Source organism: Panthera pardus, unplaced genomic scaffold (genome assembly GCF_024362965.1).
Source record: "Panthera pardus isolate Hobbes unplaced genomic scaffold, ASM2436296v1 HiC_scaffold_21, whole genome shotgun sequence".
NCBI classification, from domain to species: Eukaryota; Metazoa; Chordata; class Mammalia; order Carnivora; family Felidae; genus Panthera; species Panthera pardus.
In genome coordinates this window covers 54,964,718-54,984,235 of record NW_026526777.1, presented here as the reverse complement: position 1 = coordinate 54,984,235, position 19,518 = coordinate 54,964,718, and the positions used below count along the sequence as shown (strand labels likewise).

Here is a 19,518-nt window from a genome sequence, read left to right as displayed (position 1 = left end):
CTGCCGGCTGCATAAAGCCTGGGGGAAGCAAGGGGAAAGGGGAGCAAAAGAGAGCTTAGATTCTAGAGCGTTTCTGTCAGGGCTTTGGGGCACACGATTTGGGGCATGAGAAGGCAGAGCGACTTGTTCTTGTGTCCAGGTAAATCCTGTGTAGGTGGCGAAGGTCCAAGACAAGTGGCCCTGTACCCACAGAAGAGCAAAAGGGAAACTGAGGTCGATCTAGGAGAAAGGGCCTGAGCACCCTGGGTTTCCGGGGGTGCAGGAGAGCTCCTGATGGGACAAGAACAGGCTAGAAGCAGGCCATGTGATGGGGCTGGCCGTCAGAATGTGGAGGACACTGGGACTGGAACTGGATACGGAGACATGCGTGTGGGCAGCAAATTCTGGACCCTGCGCTGATGACTAAAAGCAGCTGTGATAGGAAACCCTGGCTGGATTCCTCTCCCTCCGTGCCCCCGTGCCCACACCCTGGCTCTCTCGAGCACAGGTGCCAGCCGGAGGAGGAAGAGGGAAAACCCGAGTTGACTAAAGACCTGCTAGTGGGACAGAGTCCAAGCTGATTTGGCAAGAGAGGGTGTTCTACCATTAGGTACGACGGCACCGCGAGAGGGCAATGAAGTTCGGTTACTGAAAATTAGTGGCAGAAGATTTGCTCCCCTGAGGCTGTGGTTTATGAAATCCATGCCCATGACAGCAAACAAGAGCCAGGGTGAAGACAGGGTGAGCTGGGGAAAGACCACGAGCACCAGGAGATGGGATGGGGGGGAGGGGTGAATTCCACTGTTTGCCTGGTGTCATCCTGGGTGGCACCTCAAAACCAGGTGCAGGCCCCTCAGTCACACAGGCACGCGCACACACACGCACACCTACACCCTTAGCATCCGGCAATCACAGCTCCCAACCCAAAGGAATTATCTGATGGTTGGAATCCGTACTCTCCTCCTAAGCAAAGTATCCCACAAAGTTCAAGGTGGATGGTGTGTAAGATCACTTTATTTCCCAGGGCAAAGGTTATGTGACACCCACTGGACCCCGCGTGAAGCATTAGAAGCCGACTATGCATATGTTCGGCACAGGTTGCAGGAGCTGTCCCTCCTCTAGAAGTGCCGCTTTGTGTCGTGGCTAATGGTAACCGTGCGACGTACAGGGAATGACCCTGGACGCCACAACGGGGCGAGCTGTTCTGCCCAGACTCTCCTCTTTTAGCCAGGGAGGGCCTTTTACAGAAAGCCTTGTAGTTTTCACGATGAGACGACTATGCGTTAGAGCTTTGGCCCCAAATCACCACCAAGCTTGAACCGTTTTGGGTCAACAGCCCTGTGAAACCTGGCAGAAGGAAGTATATGTATTGTGAAACCGTCTAAACCCCCCGGTGGCTAATTCCACACAGACGTGGCGACGAAGCGCATTCTTCTGGATTAGTAACGAAAGCTCAGAAAGCAGAGAAGAGCCGCGTGGGCTTCGGCTGGCTGGCTCTCCCCTCAGGAGCCCTCCGCATCACCTCCCGGTAGGAGGGGCTTTTCACATCTCGGAGAGCCTGAGGTCGTAGGTGACCATGTTGAAGTTGTCCCAGGCGAAGAGCTTCTTCTCCAGGGGATTGTAGTCCACCATGCTGCTGTACTTGTAGCGGTTCTTGAAGGGGATGGTCAGGGCCCTGCTGCGCCCTGTGCCCGTGTCATACGCAAAGTTGATGGTGGCATCGGGTGACGAGTAGCTGCTGACGGTGTACAAGCGGCCGCAGATGATGAAGGCATTGGCCACTGACTGCTTTCGGATGTTAGTCTCCCAGGTTTGTTCAAGTTCCAGACTCTCCGGGTTCAGTTTGGAGAGGACGATGGCGCCTTTGGCCTCCTGGGTGCTGTAGATGACCCAGAGGCCCGTCTCGTCCACAGCCAGGTCAATGTCCGTGTAGCCGCCCCAAGAATAGGGGAACTGCCCGTGGTAGCCCGCCCCGGGGATTTCCTTCTCAGCCTTCACTGTCTCGGTGTTGAGCTCATATCTGATCACGGTTCTGGACTCGGCCTCCTGGAAGTAGAGGCTCCCCCGGTACACCACGGCCCCCGTGCTTTCCAGCGGCCTGGGCAGCACGTGAACCTTGGAAGGGTAGCCCTGCAGGAACTGGCTGCTGAGGTCGTACTCGAACACCTGGCGGATGTCCGTGCCCACGGTGTCGATTCGCCACGTGGTCTCCTGGGTGTAGGGGTAGGCGGGCTTCGGGTCTCTCATCCACACGCCGTACTTGCCCGTGATTGTCTCAGCTCTTCTCAGGGTGAGCGGCTCCCCTACCCAAACCAGTTCTCCGCATCCTGGTGAATGAAAGGCAAACCGACGCGTAAAACGCCTTTCCGCCACCTTTCCACCACATGGAAGTGGTAAAAGCCAGAAGGCCGGAGACAGAGCATCTGGGTTTGAACTCAGGCTCCGCCAGGGCACCTGGGTGGCTCCGCCAGGTAGGCATCCGACTTTCGATTTCGCCTCAGGTCATGATCTCACGGTTTTGTGAGTTCGAGCCCCAGGTCGGGATCTGCGCTGACATCGTGGAGCCTGCTCGCTCTCTCTCTCTCTCTCTCTCTCTCTCTCTCTCTCTGCCCCTCTCCGGCTCGCACTCTCTCTTTCTCAGAAATAAATAATAAATTAAAAACTTTTAAAGTCAGGCTCTGCTATCCGCTGGCTGTGTGACTTTCAAGTCCCTCAGCCCCCTCAACCTCGGCTTTCTCATTTGTAAAGGGGTATAGTGTTTTGGGTAGTAGAGACGTTGTAAACTTTAAATGTAATTACACGTGTTAGGTGCTTGGTATAGAGTAAATGCCCAGTGAATATTATGTGCTCAGTATGTCGTACGGATTGAACTTCTCCTACTCGCTGTCAGTTGTAAAGATGAAGGCTGTACCGAGGGCTTCAAACTGTGTTTCTAATATTTGATTTAAGCCGGGTGGGAACTCACGGGTATTCATCATACTACTGTTTATGACTTTCCTGTCTAATTTGCTTCATTTTGAAAAATGAAACAAGGGGCTCCTGGGTGGCTCAGTCGGTTAAGCGTCTGACTTCAGTCCAGGTCATGATCTCACAGTTCGTGAGTTCGACCCCGCGTCAGGCTCTGTGCTGACAGCTCAGATCCTGGATCCTGCTTCGGATTCTGTATCTCCCTTTCTCTCTGCTCCTCCCCTGCTCACACTCTCTCTCTCTCCTTCAAAAATAAACAAACATCCCCCCCCCAAATTTTTTTAATTAAAAAAAAAAAAAGAAACAAAAATCAAGTCCTTATAATAAACTCTATAAAATGAAGTTCTTCAAGCCCTAACCAATGGACCACATAGTTTAGGCACCATTTAAATACAATAAAACCTGAACATAATTTTTTAAATGTAGTGAAGAAATGGTTGAAAACTTAGATTCAGTGGAAATAAATGCAACGGATCTCTGTGCTTTTCTCAATGTCCTTCTAGAAAATGGGAAGTCTCTGCTGCTCATGTCTCAGGGAACCCTACTCTGGGTATTTCAAAACTTCCCACCACCATACATGCTCTTCTGCTTGGAATAATTGTCCATGACACGGATAGTCACAGTTTCTGAAAACCACAGTGTTTGCCTTAAAGTCAGGCTTTCAGGGAACACTTGGGAGAGGGGGCAATACCTCAGGACCCAAAGTTCAGAAAAGATACCTTTAGTAACAGAGCCAGTCGGTTAAGCGTCCAACTTCAGCTCAGGTCATGATCTCACGGCTCACGAGTTCGAGCCCCGCGTCGGGCTCTGTGCTGACAGCTCAGAGCCTGGAGCCTGCTTGGGATTCTGTGTCTCCCTGTCTCTCTCTCTGCCCCTCCCCCGCTCATGTTCTGTCTGTCTGTCTCTCTCAAAAATAAACATTAAAAAAAATTCTTTTTAAATAAAATAATTCTATGTGGCAATCAAGTGGGTGAAATAAGCATATCTCTCCTCTTCCCACCACCCCTCACCCCTCCCTAAGCCTCCACCCTCTGCAGCCCAGCTGAGCCCACCACCCCCCACGTGGGTGATGAGATGTAAGGCTTTGCTAGGGAAAGGCGGACGCCTGCCAGCATGCCCTGGAAAGCTGGCAGAGAGGGGCTCTTCCTGGCAGAGAGGGGCTCTTCCTCTCCCCCCTCCCTCCTCTCTGCCAGGGCTCATTGATGACCTGCCCTCCCCCCAAAGTGGGCTGACCAACTCTGAGCACAGAGCTAGTCACGGATCACGACCACGTGTGTACAAAAGGGAAGAAATTTAATTTTATACCGGGGTCTCCCTCTTCACTCCTGGGATGGCCAGATGGACTCTCCTTCAGGATTCGGGAAGCAGGAACCTCAGTTAACTCTGACTTCAGTTCCTGGAAGTTGACGGTCTCCACGTTCCATTTAGAAACTATATTAAAAGAAAGAGACAAACTCGTACTATGAGGAAGAATGGCCCAATGACTATGTTGAGGATGGTATTTAAATAGGCTTCCAGAGATAAGATGATGTTTGAGATTTGTTTTAAGATAATAGATACAGGGGCGCCTGGGTGGCTCAGTCGGTTAAGCGTCCGACTTCAGCTCAGGTCACGATCTTGCGGTCCGCGAGTTCGAGCCCCGCGTCGGGCTCTGGGCTGATGGCTCAGAGCCTGGAGCCTGCTTCCGATTCTGTGTTTCCCTCTCTCTCTGCCCCTCCCCCGTTCATGCTGTGTCTCTCTCTGTCTCAAAAATAAATAAAAACGTTAAAAAAAAAATTAAAAAAAAAAAAAAGATAATAGATACATAGGGGTGCCTGGCTAGCTCAGTCAGAGGGCCTGTGACTCTTGATCCGGGGTCATGAGTTTGAGCCCCATGCTGGGTGTAAAGATTAATTAAATAAATAAAACTTTAAAAAGAGATAACAAGGGACGCTTGGGTGGCTCAGTCAGTTATGTATCCCACTCTTGATTTCGGCTCAGGTCATGACCCCAGCCGGGGTCATGGGATCAAGCCCCGAGTCGGCTCCACACTGAACATGGAGGCTGCTTAAGATTCTCTCTCCCTCTGGGGCACCCGGGTGGCTCAGTCGGTTGAGCGTCCGACTTCAGCTCAGGTCATGATCTCACAGTTCATGAGATGGAGCCCGACCTCAGGCTCTGTGCTGACAGCTCAGAGCCTGGAGCCTGCTTCGGATTCTGTGTCTCCCTCTCTCTCTGCCCCTCCCCTGCTCACACTCTCTCTCTCACAAACAAACATTTAAAAAAAAAAAAAAGACTCATCGGACAGCTGTCAGGACTGGGGTTCATGTTCTCTCTACTGTTATGAATGTGTGGAAGATTTCCATGATAAAAAGCTCACAAATAATACATTGCATAGCGACATGCCTAGCACAGAGTAGGGTATTCAAAATAAAGTAAGCTCGTGCCCATTAAAATAATTCCCACTAGCGGGTCTAATTTATTAGCAGGTGAAGTGTGATCCCGGGATATTCAGAAGGCCCTTAGCATTTTCTGGGATGCCTGAAATTCAACAATTAACAACTCCCTGCATGACATAAGGTTCTTCCTGGTCATGATGCAAATGTTCCTATAAGAAGTAATACATTCAGCTCTACATGGTCGATTGAAATATGCTGTCAGAACCCTTGCTGAGACCAGTTTTGGACCAGGAGAAAGTGTGCAGGGCTCCTATAGGAATTTGTGGGCGGGGGCGGGGGTTGTGCGTAGAGAAGGGAAGGGGTGTGTGTGGGAGACACTGGTGAGACCTAAAGTTACCACACCGTGTCACACACTGGTACTCTGCGTTAGGGTCAGTGTTATACAGGAGTCCCTGGGGGACAAAAAAGCAGCAGCCACCGCAGGTACATCTGGTGAGGCCAGCAGATCAGGAGCTGATTGCTGATGAAAAGACACTGATCCCAAGGGGAAGGCACTGATCCCAAGTGGGAAGGCACACCCACACCCTAAGGCCCACAGGGGGAAGCGCCAGGGGTCACTCAGGAGGGAGGGGAACATGGGCAGGAGCCTTTACTGTTTTTTCCTGAGGGAAGGAATGAGCCAGGCCAGGTAAACAGGCTTAGGATTGGCTGGTGTGAATAATTTCAGCAGGCCTGGGGCATAGGGGCTGTCCCTGGTTGTCTGGTACCGGGCTCGGAGGAGATGAGGGCAGGCGGACGGTGCCCTTGACTGTGATCACTGATAGAGGCCGGGTGGGGCACGGACGCTGGGTGGGTGGGCTTGCGCGTGAGAAGTGAGCTGGCAGGTGAGTCAAATGCTGTCTCTAGGAATTGGCTAATCTGCGAGGCCCAGACGTCAGAGCATCAGAATAAAATGCTTAGAATAGTGGCCTGTTCTCTTGCTGGCCATCTGAGTCAGTTCTCGGCCCCCGGGGTGACCGCCCCACTTGGGGCTCCCACGCCACTGGCCCTGAGGGCAGTCCGTGTGGTGACTGGGGCTGGGCTCCTGCATAGCGGAGAAGGTCAGGCAGACATTCTGTCTTCTGTCACTTGTTAGCTCAAGTTGCCTTTCAGGCACAGATTACAATGGAATGCTTAACCCTTCTGGCTCTGCCACATTTCATCAGTCTTCAGCCACATATTCTTCTGTGAACGACAGTACCAGAAGGCGGTGAGGAACACTTCCTATCCAGCCTAGAAGCTCTCAGGCTTGGGGCGCCTGGGGAGCTCGGTCGGTTGGGCATCCGACTCTTGATTTCGGCTCAGGTCATGATCTCATGGTTTGTGAGTTCCAGCCTCTCATCGGGCTCCGTGCTGACAGCTCAGAGCCTGTTTGGGATTCTCTCTCTCCCTCTCTCTTTGCCCCTCCCCAACTCAGGCGCGTGCACATGCATAATAAAAGAACAAACTTTAAAAAAAAAAAAAGCTCTCAGGCTTGTGAGGGGCTGTGTAGCTGAGCCGTGGCCCCCCTCCGGCTGCCGCCTGCCCTGCTCTCTGCAGGCCTGTGACTGTCCTGAGGGCCTGCATCCTCCTGCTTGGGTGTCCCCCAGTCCAGAGTGGGCTGTGTGAGCACTTGAGAGCCTTCAGCCAAAATGTGTGGCCAACTGAGGGCATCCTAGCTATGCAGCCCAAACTCCAGGGGCGAGTGGGGACACCCCCAAGGACATGGCAGGTCTTCAGTGTCCCCAGTCTCGGGGAGCTGCCCATCCATCTAAATAGCCAGCCCCTCCGGGACACCTACACTGCAAGGTTGTGCCGGTTGTGGAGATACAGGGTGAATGAGATACACTTGTCCATGGCCTTGAGGAATTCATGGGCTGGCTGAGGAGTCACATGGGTTCACTCCACGCTGCTTTGGGAACAAGGTCCCCTTGGACGATACAAATGTCTCCGCGAGCGTCCTGGGAAATGAATTTGGTTCCCTGAATCTCCTTCTGTCTGCCTGAAGATCTACAGAGGTGAGGAAGCTCCTCTGCTCTTTACTCCCAGCTTGCCTTGACAGGGCAGAGGCTGATTCACTAGCTCATGGGTATTTTTCCCAGACCAACTTGGGGACTGTCACCAGCCACTCCTTCCTGTCCAGGGCTGGCGACCCCCACACTTGAGCCAGGGAATTGGTGCTGCCTGTGGGCAGCATGGCAGAGGGGCGGGGTGTCTGAGGTTCCCTGCTCTTCTGTGCCGCCAGGAAGAGGTAAGAGTGAGGGACCTCTTCGTCTTCGAGGGAAGAGCAGAGCGGTTCGTAACTATTCCTGCTTCCTGGAGCACAGGCCTCCCCGCTCTCCGTCTGCCTCTCCCACCCCCACGCCTGCTCTCTTAGGCCTAAAACACAGCGAGGGAGCCTTGACCCCTGGCTATGGGGAGCACCCCCCCCCCCCATTCCCCTCACCCCCTGCCCCTGCCGTGCCTGGCCGACCTCTCAGGCTGAGCAGAGGCAACTTCTCAAAATCAGCAAACTCCCTGAGGTGAGCTGTTTGCTTTTCCTCTGTACCTTTCCTTGGACCATCACGGACCATTCCTCAGAACAATTCCAAACTTCTTTTGTTTCCATTCATTCTCAGAACACCGGAGCGAGTGTAGGCAGTGTGAGGTGAGAGACAAATACTGCAGTGGCAGCTGTACAAAACTTCTAGAGAGTTCCCTTGCCCCACCGCAGGTCCCCACCTTTCGGCTCCAGGACCCACGGTTGCCATACTAGGGCCACTGTGAGCCACGCGGCCCCTGTGCCGGCCCCTTCCTCTGTGCATCTGGTGCACAGTGCCTTATCCTGTGAACGTGACCGGGGTGATCACGGGGCGTAGCGACTTACTGAGAAATAGACACAGGCCGAGAAAAGGAAAGGGACACGCCTGCAGATCAATGAGAAGAAAATTAAGAGAAAGGCCCTCTTTACCCACAGAGGGGAGAAAGTGGGGGAAACAAACCCGAACAGGCATTCTCCCAGGAGACTTGTCCCAAGACAGCTGACATACTGGCCCCGAAATACTGAAAACAGATGCTTTGGGGAAAGGGATGATTAACAGGTATTTATAGCTCTTTCCACCTTTTGAAGCAGTTTCATATAAATTCTTTATGTGATCTGATACTTTCACAGCTTTTAAAAAAAAAATGGAAGAAGGCTTTAGGGCTGCAGTCCGCACCTCATGTAATTATTGCCACCACTTATTACGTGCCTCCTGCGAGCCAGGGACTGTGCTAGGAGCTCGCTGTCATTGCCTCTCTCCCACATAACAGTCCTGATGCCGACGATATTCTCTTCGTTTTGCAGGAAAGGAAACTGAGGCACAGGGAGGTTAAGTAACTTGCCCGAGGCCATACAGCTGGTTAGTGGTGGGACTAGGATTTGAACCCGGGTCTGTCAAGGCCATGGCAATTGTGAACCTTTCCTCCCTGCGGTGGGGAGGTTGGTCGGTTATAAATTGATGGCCCCTCGGTGCCAAATGCACACTTCCATATATGCTTTCTGAAAAACGAGGCATTTCTCCTTTCTAGTGAGCACGATGTCAGGCTTCCTCAGTAGAGGGCGCTGGGGGGAGATTGTGGAAGGAAGTTGGGGGGGTGTGGAGGGAGGCTGGGTTGGCCGTGTGAGGGTGAGGACATCTGGTGGAGTCCTGCCCCAGCCAAGACTCGGTTCCTCTGTGACCCTGCAGCCTCGGCCCGACCATGACCTTTCCACAGCCCTGTCAACATGGAACCCAGAGTCCCTGCAGAGGCCCCCCGTGCTCTGCCGGCCTCCTCTACAGGCCCCCAGCCGGCTCCGCAGCCGTCCCTGACCCCACTGTCCCACACCACGGTCACCCTCCGGAGCCGGCCATTCGGCTCCAGCCTGGACAAAGTGGCCAGCTTCTCTGCTATCCGATGGGCTGGCCCTCACCTTCCTCTGTGAGGCCTGACCCGGTCCAAGTTTGTCCTTCCTCTGGGACCTTCCCTCAGCCCGAGGGTGCCAGGTAGAGCTTACTTATTCAGCTCATATTGTGCTTTCATTCTACCTGATTCTTTCTATTAAGAGGCCCTGGCGGGGATGCCTAGATGACACAGCCAGTTAAACGTTGGGCTTTTGCTCATGTCATGATCTCATGGCTCATGGGTTCGAGCCCTGCATCGGGCTCTGTGCTGACAGCTCAGAGCCCGGAGCCTGCTTCGGATTCTGTGTCTCCTTCTCTCTCTGCCCCTCCCCCTCACACTCTGTCTCTCTCTCTCAAAAATAAACATTAAAAAAAAAAAAAAAAAAAAAGAGGCCCTGGGGCGCCTGGGGGGGCTCAGTTGGTTAAGCATCTGACTCTTGATTTCAGCTCAGGGCATGATCTTACGGCAGTGAGTTTCAGTCGCCAGTCGGGTTCCCAGCTGAGCTGAGCATGGGGCTTGCTTGGGATTCTCTCCCTCCTTCTGCCCCTCCCCCACTAATTCTCTCTGTCTCTCTCTCTGTCTCTCTCTCTCAAGCATATAAAAATAAATCAATAAAAATTAAAAAATAAAATAAAAACTAAAAGGCCATGATGTAACCTGCAGCGTGGAGTCTATGCCCTGACTGGACACAGACCCGTACCTGAGGCTTTTCCAGCAGCTTCAGACAAGCTGCTCAGAACTGGGGGGAGTGACTCACTCCTGGACCCGAGCTCAGATGCCAGTGGGTGGCACGCACAGCTCCCAGGTGGCACACTCTAGGGATCCCAGGCTTCTGGCCGGCTGCCAAAGAAGAGGTGGCCCCGGTGTGTGGCTGCTGCTGAGTTCTTTTCCTGGTCCCACCGAGGGCCTCACAGCTCTGCACAGAGGGCCCTTTTCTTCCTCCGTCCCCCTTCCCACCCACCCCCCCCCACCCCCCCCACCCCCCCCCCCGTCTCTCTGCCCCATCCCCACGCCTCTCCTCCCTCTTTGCCGGAACCACACCTCACTTGCTTTCTTAGCAGTAAACAAGATCCATAGTGAAACATTAAGTCAGGGAATGGCTTCCAGAACGACAGCAAGGCCCTTTCTCGGTTGGCAGGTGAGATGGTAGGCTGACAAGTCAGCTGGCTGCTTCCTGCTTGTTTCAGCCAAGAGCATCTGGCAATGGTGAGCTCCCAGGGCAGAGCCGTCTGGCATGAGGACTGAGGCCTGTGGGAGAGGATGCATGGGGTCGGGGGCGGGGGGGGGGGGCGGCGGTGGCGGGGCAAAGGCTGGGAAGCAGCTGTGTGAAGGAGCCAGGACTGGGCCCGAGTCGTAGCTTCCTAGTTCGGGCTTGCCATGTCCCTGCTGTGTGACTTTGGGCAAGTTACTCGACCTCTCTGAGCCTCAGTATTCTTAGTTCAAACTATAAACAAAATGTCCTCGATAAAAATGTGTCAAAATCAAAATTTCTCTGGAATGTTGAAAAATCGCTCATATTTCCTTCTGAACATGGGGAGAAAACAAAAAGAGGTTATGAAAATATTAAGGACTGTATTGTATCCAATAGCTAAAAAATTTTTAGGGCTTTTATTTGTTTGTTTCTCTTAAGATTCAGTCCTTCCATGGTTGAAAAGTTCATGCTTATTGCAAAATTCTGGAAACTTTCTGCATGCTCTGCCCTTTGTCCCTTACCTCTGCTTTGCAGACACATTCTAGGGAGCTTAAGCCAGAAACTCCCAGGAAAGCAAAGATTAGCCAGCAGACTAATGTCCCGGGTGTTACGCCAACACGTACTGTCTCTGGGATCAATGTGCATGCCAAAATATTATGTACGGGTAAACGTTATAATCATTAAACGGCGTTTTAAAATAGTAGGGCAGCAGGAGCACAAGAAGCCCTTCGTCACGACGCGTTTACTGCGCTCAGCGTGCTGCCTGCTTCTGCCCGCTACCTCTCATCTGTGTGGTCACCCCCACAGGGGATTGCTATCTGCAGCCCTTGCCTTGAACACCTCTGGTGCTCCTCCTCCATGTCCTGCCCACCTTTTCCCAGCCATTGCCGTGGCAACCTGTTGTGTGCAGGTGTCATCGGCCAGGACCTGGCCTCCGCTGCCCTGCCCCAGCTTCTCTGACTCCACAAGAGCCAGTCTGGTGCCCACATCTGTGCATCATGGGAGCGGGATCCACGAATGAATGCTCCCTCCCTCGGCTGCATTCTTTTTTTCTTTGTTTAAAATGTTTATTCATTTTTGAGAGAGAGCACAAGTGGGGAGGGAAAGAGAGAGACGGGGAGAGAGAGAATCCCAACCTAAGCAGGAGTTTCGCTGCCCGCACGGAGCCCGACACGGGGCTTGAACTCACGAACTGTGAGATCATGACCTGAGCTGAAGTCGGACACTCAACTGACTGAACCACCCGGGTGCCCTCATTCTACACAGCTCCCCGGCAGGGCTTGGTGGGGTCAAGACTCCACCACCCACTGTGGGGACCCACTGGGGAATGCCCCCTCCCTCCTTATGTGCTCGCTTTCCTTCTCTGACTCAGTCTCCCCTGCCCCTGATTCCTGAACTCCCTGGGATTAGACCCACGTAAATCACTGCATAAAAGCCCCCACCCCAGGCTTCTCTCTGGGAAGTACAGACTGAAGCAGACACAAAGTAAAGGGAAAAGTGGGCTTCTCTTGGGACACTGCTAACTGACTCTGAGAGATCTTGTGGTAATCTGTGTTTTTCTCTTGGGGCTTATTTAATAGGTTTCCAGACACTTTGCTGCAAAATTATTACGACAAAGTTGTATATATACTATCTCAACTCTCTCACACACGCACGCACACACACACACACACACACACACACACGAACAAGGGGTTTCTGTGATTCTAAGAAGATCTTTTTTCTATGTAACAATTACACCATAAAGACAGCGGTGGTGACAGTCTGAATGGCAGACGAAGAAAAAGTCCACCTTCTGTGGCCTCCCTGGGCTGGGCTCCCACAGCCTCCCCTGCCCTCGCCCTCAGTTCTTGCCGCCCCTGCATCGAGCACAGCCACACTTAACCCCCAGCTGCCCAGAAAGCCCTTTCTTTACCCTCAGATTTAAGACCTCGAAGCCTATCTTTGGTTCCAAACATTTCTTTCCCTGATGTTTAAATGCACACTTCCTGTTTTTTGCCATTAGGTTCTATAAACCAGGGGTCACCTCAGGGTCCCCGAAGGGCCGCTGGACCTCAGGAAGGGGAGGAACTGAATTTGAGTTTTGGCTCTGCCTTTAGCTGGCTAGGTGGCCATGGACCAGCTCTGGGCCTCAGTTTCCACATCTGCACAAATGAGCCAGTGGATCAGATGCTTTCCAGGCCACCTTTGCAGCTTTACGTTCTTGTGCTAATGTAATTTCCTGCTCATGAAAAAAAAGCCCAAGGCTAAAAAGAGTTTCCAAGCTTGGAGTTCACTCTAATGGGCTGTTGTCCTTATTTCAAAAGTAGAGTAGCTGGAAAGAACAAAAAGAAATGTAAAATTAGAGAACACATCTCATAAATTCCCCAAGGCTTGTTAAATGACCCCACAGGACAATAAAAGGCTGTTTATTTGCCTCTGTTTCCACACACACACACACACACACACACACACACACACACACGGGTTTTTGTTGAGAATGTGACTCCATTCACTGAACAGTCTGAAATAAGTAATCTTCATAATGTTCCTATTAATACTAATTCTTTTATTTGTGCTCAAAGACTCGAGTTCAGCAAGTTTTAGTGCGACCACTGATCACCGAGCAACCCGGGGCCCTTCGGGCCTCATTTTCTTTTGTTGTAAAATTTAGCATCAAATCTCTTCCAACTACAGCAATACGGGGTCTTTAAAAATCCTTTCCACCTTAGAGTTATTTCGTGAGCCCCACAAACATCCTTCACGGTAGACAATCTCATTAGCACGTAAGGGGTAAGAAGTCAAGGTCCAGAGGGTAAAGGACTTGCCCAAGGTCACATACAGGCTTTGATGTTTGTCAGTCTCGCTTATTTGCAGACTTTGCCTTTTATGTAGAAAGCCTTTTTAGAAAATAATTTCCCACTGTTTTATTCTGATGATCTCCAAGCCTTTGGAAAAGTTGAAAGAATAGTACAATAAGTCCCCCCCTCCTCACCACGTGCTATTCACAGAGAGTCACCAGTTGTGAAAACTTTGGTGCATTTTTTTACCTTTCTTTCTGTCACTCTTTCCATATTTACAGTCTTTGCTGAGCCGCCTGAAAGGAAATTGCAACCATTCTGACACCTTCCCCGTAAGGACTTGAGTATGTATGTTCGGAAGATACTCTCCCTAACCACCACACCATCTCTCGCCCAAGAAACTGAGCAGTCATCAATAGCATGACCGTAGAAGCAGCCGATATTCAAATATCATCAGTGATTTCAAGCCTGTCCCTTGGAAAGGGTTTTTTTTCCCCTGGATGTAGGAGCCAGTCCAGAGCCAGGCACTGCATTTGGCCACCGCATCTCTCTAGCCTCCTTCAATCTAGAACAATCCACCTGTCCCCTTTCTTTCTTGATGGTGACATCTCTGAAGAGTCTGCACTAACTGTCCCACAGCTGGATTTGCTTGCTTGTTTCCTCCCGATTGGAAAACTTCTCCAACAGTGAATATTTGGGAGCACAGCTTCAAAAAAAGTGACACAAATACTATCTTCCCAACTAATGGGGAGAGTGTGCCCCCCGTTGCAGCCAACACTCACGGACTCACCTTCAAGCAGGGACAAGGACGAACAGCCCAGCATCTTAGAAAGAGCCACCTCAAGGAGTTGCCTGGTGACTTAAAAGCAGAGGTCCTCGGATTGGGCAAAAAGGCCGAAAATTCGCAAAGACAACATATTGAGGAACCCGACAAAGAGTCACCACCTCTTTATTTTGCCAAGAAAGGACATGAAAAAATCCCCACCGTCTATCATGATTTCATAAATCGATTGTCAGGTCATTTTAACAACAAGAGGCAGGAATCACAGTCTCCAAAGAAAGATCCACCGAAGGGGTAGTTTTCTAAAAAGCCTAGTTGGGAACCTTCTACTGATCATCTACATATACGTCTCACCTGGTCTCCTATTTCTCATTTTACCGTCACTGTGAGAACCGTCCCGGAAGCCACAAGAGCTCGGGACCGCTGACCCGAACAGAGCTCCCAGGAGCGAGATGACTAGTAACCTGTGAGGCTGATTGCTCCCCTGGATTCGTCTGCCTCGTGCTGGACGTGCAGCCTCCGGGAGAGAGGGGAGGGCGGGAGAGCAAGCCTGGGCCACCTGTAACAGGTCACTATGAGCCATGCCACCTTCTGGACTCGGGGACCCCTTCACCCCACATTCTTACCTTCCCTGGAACCTGATGGCACATCCTGAGGGGTGCCGCGGGCCTGGGGACACTGGCCCCTTCTCAGCCTTGCCACCTCCTGGCTGCTGCTGTCCAGCCTCCGGGCCAGATCCTCGTTCTCTTCTCTCAGTCGCCTCTTCTCTTCCTCCAGAGCTGACTTGTCCCGGAGGAGGTTGCTGTAGGAAGCCTCCAGCTCCCTGTTTTGGCTTTCCAGCTGTTCTCGCTCCCTTCTCAGGGCGCCCAGCTCCCTCTGCAGCCCCTCCTGGGTCGCCGAGGGCCCAGCAGCCTCGTCCAGGGTCAGCTGGTGGACGAGGCCCTCCAGGGAGCTGAGCCGGGCTTTGGTGGACTCCAGGTCTGCCCGCTGGGCACTGCTGTCTCTCTGCAGGTCCTGGATGGCTGACATGGCCTGGCCCTGCTCGGGGCAGCTGGACTCGTTGGGGCTGGCCACACTGAAGGTGTACTGGCATCGGCCACTCCGGTCATTGGCCTTCCGGAGCTGGGCTGTCCTGGCCCCTAAACCCCATACCAGACAGGCCAGAAGTAGCAGCTGGATGGCTGGCATCTCGGGCCTGCAGCGGCAGTGATGTGCAGAGACCGGGCAAGGCTTCCCCAGGACAGCTCTCCTCCTCTGGGAGGTGTCTGGACGGGTGGCCCTGCCGGTTCACGCCTTGGCTTCACAGAGGTTTATATATACTGGAGAGCCACCCCTGCACTGGAGGGGGGAGGTGGCCACGTGAGGCTGGGTGGGGCCATGCACAGGGGAATTGTTTTCTCACGGCCAGCAAAACTCTTAGAATATGACACTCCAGAAGTCTGTTTCGAATTTCTTTGAAAAAAGAACGTCTCGCTTTATGCACCCCGTATCCCTCTGATATTCTCCCCCATATCCCCACCCTGTCTTGTGCCCACGCATTCACACGCGCCTACTTCATCCAACGGGAACTACTTGTGTGTCAGTTTCAATAAGGATTTATTTCTAGTTTGTATTTCCATTTACTCTGCAAACTCTATTGAGACCTGCTCTGTGTCACGGACTGTGCTAGAAACGGGGGATGCAGACCGTTCCTAAGACACAGTCCCTCTGTCCCTGTGGCAGTGACAGAGACACCTAACAGCCAGCCAGAACACGAGGGCAGCATGCCGCCCAGCTTCAGGGAGCAGCGATCCTGTAAAAGCAGTTGGAAGCAGAATTCCTCCCTTGCCCCGAGCTTTACAACAAGTGTGGGTGTGTATTTGGGAGAACCTCCTAATTCTGGTCTCAGCACATCAGGCACCTAAGTCAGTGATAGGCTCTAGACTAGTTCTTACCGAGTGTGTGTGTGTGTGTGTGTGTGTGTGTGTGTGTGTGTGTGTGCGCAAAAGCACCTCAATTCTCATTGATGAAATCTATGGAACCCTTCTCAGGCAGATGTTTTTGTTATTTTTAAGGTTTATTTATTAATTTTGAAAGAAAAGAGAGAGCACGAGTGGGGGAGGGGCAGAGAGAGAGAGAGAAGAGGGAATCCCAAGCAGACTCTGGGCTGTCAGCGCAGAGCCCAACACAGCTCCATCTCAAGAACCGTGAGATCATGACCTGAGCCGAAATCAACAGTTGCATGCTTAACCGACTGGGCCACCCATGCCCCCAGGAAGATGTTTTTAAATGTGTAAAATGTATAGGACTGCAAAGGAAGCACAAGATATTGAAATACTATCAAAATATTTTGAAAATTTGAAATATGCATGTCATTTATTAGCACTTAATTTTTTTAAGCAGACTCCACACCCAATATGTGGTTGAACTCACAACCCTGAGATCAAGAGTCACATGCTGTACCACTGAGCCAGCCAGCCATCTTTGTTGACGCTTTAAAAACAAGGTCTTGGGGCACCTGGGTGGCTCAGTCGGTTGAGCATCCGACTTCAGCTCAGGTCACGATCTCGAGGTCCATGAGTTCAAGCCCCGCGTCAGGCTCTGGGCTGATGGCTCAGAGCCTGGAGCCTGGTTCCGATTCTGTGTCTCCCTCTCTCTCTGCCCCTCCCCTGTTCATGCTCTCTCTCTGTCTCAAAAATAAATAAATAAAAATAAAAACAAGGTCTTTTAGGGACTCCTGTATGGTTCAGTAGGTTAAGCATTTGACTCTAGATCTCAGCTCAAGTCATGATCTCGCAGTTCATGAGTTCGAGCCCCAAGTCAAGCTTCGTGCTGACAGCCGGAGCCTGCTTGGGATTCTCTCTCCTTCTCTCTCTCTGCCCCTCCCCTACTCATTCTCCCTCCCCCTACTCTCTCTCTCACACACACACACACAAACACATACTAAAAAAAATTGAAAACAAAGCCTTTATCTTTTAATGTTTAGCTTATCTTTGAGAGAGAGAAAGAGCGTGAATTGGGAGGGGCAGAAAGAGAGGGAGACACAGAATCCGAAGCAGGCTGCAGGCTCTGAGCTGTCAGCACAGAGCCTGTCACGGGGCTCGAACCCACAAACCGTGAGATCATGACCTGAGCAGAAGTCGGACCCTTAACCAATTGAGCCACCCAGGCACCTTGAAAACAAGCTTGGTCTTTAAACACTTTAAAAATAGGAAGGGATGTCTAATTTCAAAGTAGTTTGAGTGTAAATGCTGTTTATCGCATGGTATCTGCACCAATCGCAATGTAACATAAAATGCCTGTGATTTCTATCAGTAATGATAATACAGGTACTGCTATTACAACTTTGGATTTATGGCTATTTCTATCATGGAATGAAATGCTAAACCTAAAATTTAATTAGAAGGTAGTGAAAATAAAGATGAGATTTTTTTTTCCTACCCTAGGCTAACCATTCCCTGCTTTTATTAATAAACCTAAAGAGAAAACAAATAACAAATGACAAAACCCACTGAATGTGCTAAGAGGAGGTCTGTGCAAATGAGAACGTGTGTAGCAGCCTCATCGGTAACTTAAAAATAATGTTTGCCGTTGAGCGATTTCTGTGGTTTGATACCAAAAACATCTTCAGTGTTTGGCAGATTCACCTCGAGTTTGGGAGAATACATTTTGCTCAAAAGATTCTGTTCTTACCTGGTTCTAGAGTCAGACTTGAACTTGAGACATTTACAAATGGGTGCCTGTTTACTGCTGATTAGATGGTCCTATTCTCCGTTCCCTAATCCGATAATAAACATTACCAAAATGGTTCCCGAATCCGATAATAAACATTACCAAAATAGTCAGCGAGAACTGGTTCAAGTCTGTTCGGCTCTACTCTCAGGAATGTTTTCTTCCTGTTAAGAGAACTAAGATTGTTCCTTAGGGGAGCAATCCACAGAGGAAAGGAGTTCTGGATAAAGAAAAACATTAAGTAATTTTCCTGCCTTCAGCTTGCTCAGGATTACTCTGCTTGTAAAGAAACAATAGAGACGTCGGGTCCCGTGTTCTGACTTCTCTTGGATTGAGCTCCTTTCCGGGCGACAGCACTGCCTGGTACAACCCAGGAGCGCGCAGCCCAAAGTTCCCGTGCCTCTTCCCACTGGTCACCTCCCACTGCGCTTCACTGCAGCTTCATCTTTCTGGCCCACACTCCATCCTCTCCTTTCCTTTATCTCCCCTGCGCTGCAGGCCAGTCCATGGCACAAAAGTCGTGTCACACAGTCGCTGAGGAGCCTCGTGGGTGCCAGTCGGGGGGGGTCGGGGTGAAGAGTTGAACAATCCCAGCATTTTTACTTGGTCCAACCCAGGTTTTGAACGCCAGGCGAGAGCTACCATCGGTCCCCCCCCCCCACCCCCCGCCCAGTGCTCTTTATGGGCCCTGGCAAATGCTCAGGAAAAGAAAACGTGGCTGTGGGGTTCACATACCCCCCCTCATCCCCCACTGGGCTTCAGCTGCTGGAGCTCTGCCTGGCTGCCTGCCTTTTCAAAGCTTTCATGGGGCTTGAGCCACAAGAACACTAGCAGATGAGAAAACTAAGGCCCAGGGAAGGAGAAGATGTGCCCAGGGTCAAATTACCAACGAGCGGTAGAGCCAGAAAGGAACCTGAGGTCTTCTGATTCTGAGGTTTTCCACCGTCTTGCATAAGCCACATCCACCCAAGTGCCCAGGAGTTGCCCAGAATGTATGAAAGACTCCAGTCACTTCTTCCAGGAACTGACGCTCTAGGAAATGAGCTAGCTTCCTATATTCACATTAAATAAAGGCCTTCATGAGGGAAAACTCATGCACATCCTTCGGTTTTCACAGCTGACGTTATGAAACTGCAGTCTTTCATCAAATCAAATTACTCTCCTAAAAGCAGAGAAAGGGGCTCACTGCAGACAAGCACAGTCCCGGCCCATGAGCAGCAATAAACATCTGGTGTGCTCTTTTCACCCTCCTGCCTGTCACCACCCTCTCGGGGCCAGCGCCCCACTCCCCACCGCCCCCACCTCCTGGTATTGGCCTGGACCTGAGGCCCCTTTTCCTCCGAGGAAACACTGTGCACTCCAGATTCGCTGTTAGACTGTGTTCCATGGCCATTTCCTTTCTGGAGCCTGGAGCCAGGGAGCCTCCAGCTCAGATGCTGCCAGCAGCCAGGAAGACGCTCATGGGGTGTGTCCGCCGAGTGCAAACTGGTGTCCTTTGCTGGAGCAGGCATGGAAGGTGCGGGCCGGGGGCCTCCTGTGCAAGACGGAGGCAGCAGGGGGCGCTAGGGAGCGGCATTAGTAAGGCGCCTCCTTCAGTTCCGTTCAAGGCTGTGTCTATTTTTGTTCATTTAGTGTTGAGTTTCGGCCGGCTGGCTACTCATTTTCTCCTGCAGTTCTTCCAGGAGAAAACGTAACCCCCATGAAAGTAAGGCGGTGACCACTTTGTTCACCATTTTGTCCCCGCTGTTTGCCGGATACAAGCACTCGATACGTTTTCAGTGGATGCATGGATGGATGCAAAATTCAAGC

General features: G+C 51.5%; 1 protein-coding gene across 1 annotated transcript; it reads right to left on the bottom strand.

Annotated features, from left to right (window-relative positions):
- Nucleotides 1-975: 975 nt before the first annotated feature.
- On the bottom strand, nucleotides 976-15,308 carry MYOC (myocilin). Its single transcript, XM_019424744.2, has 3 exons — nucleotides 14,625-15,308; nucleotides 4,252-4,377; nucleotides 976-2,306 (listed from the first exon to the last, which is right to left on the bottom strand). Exons 1-3 carry the CDS (start codon nucleotides 15,184-15,186, stop codon nucleotides 1,522-1,524), a joined length of 1,473 nt encoding a protein of 490 aa, XP_019280289.2. The 5' UTR covers nucleotides 15,187-15,308; the 3' UTR covers nucleotides 976-1,521.
- Nucleotides 15,309-19,518: the final 4,210 nt, after the last annotated feature.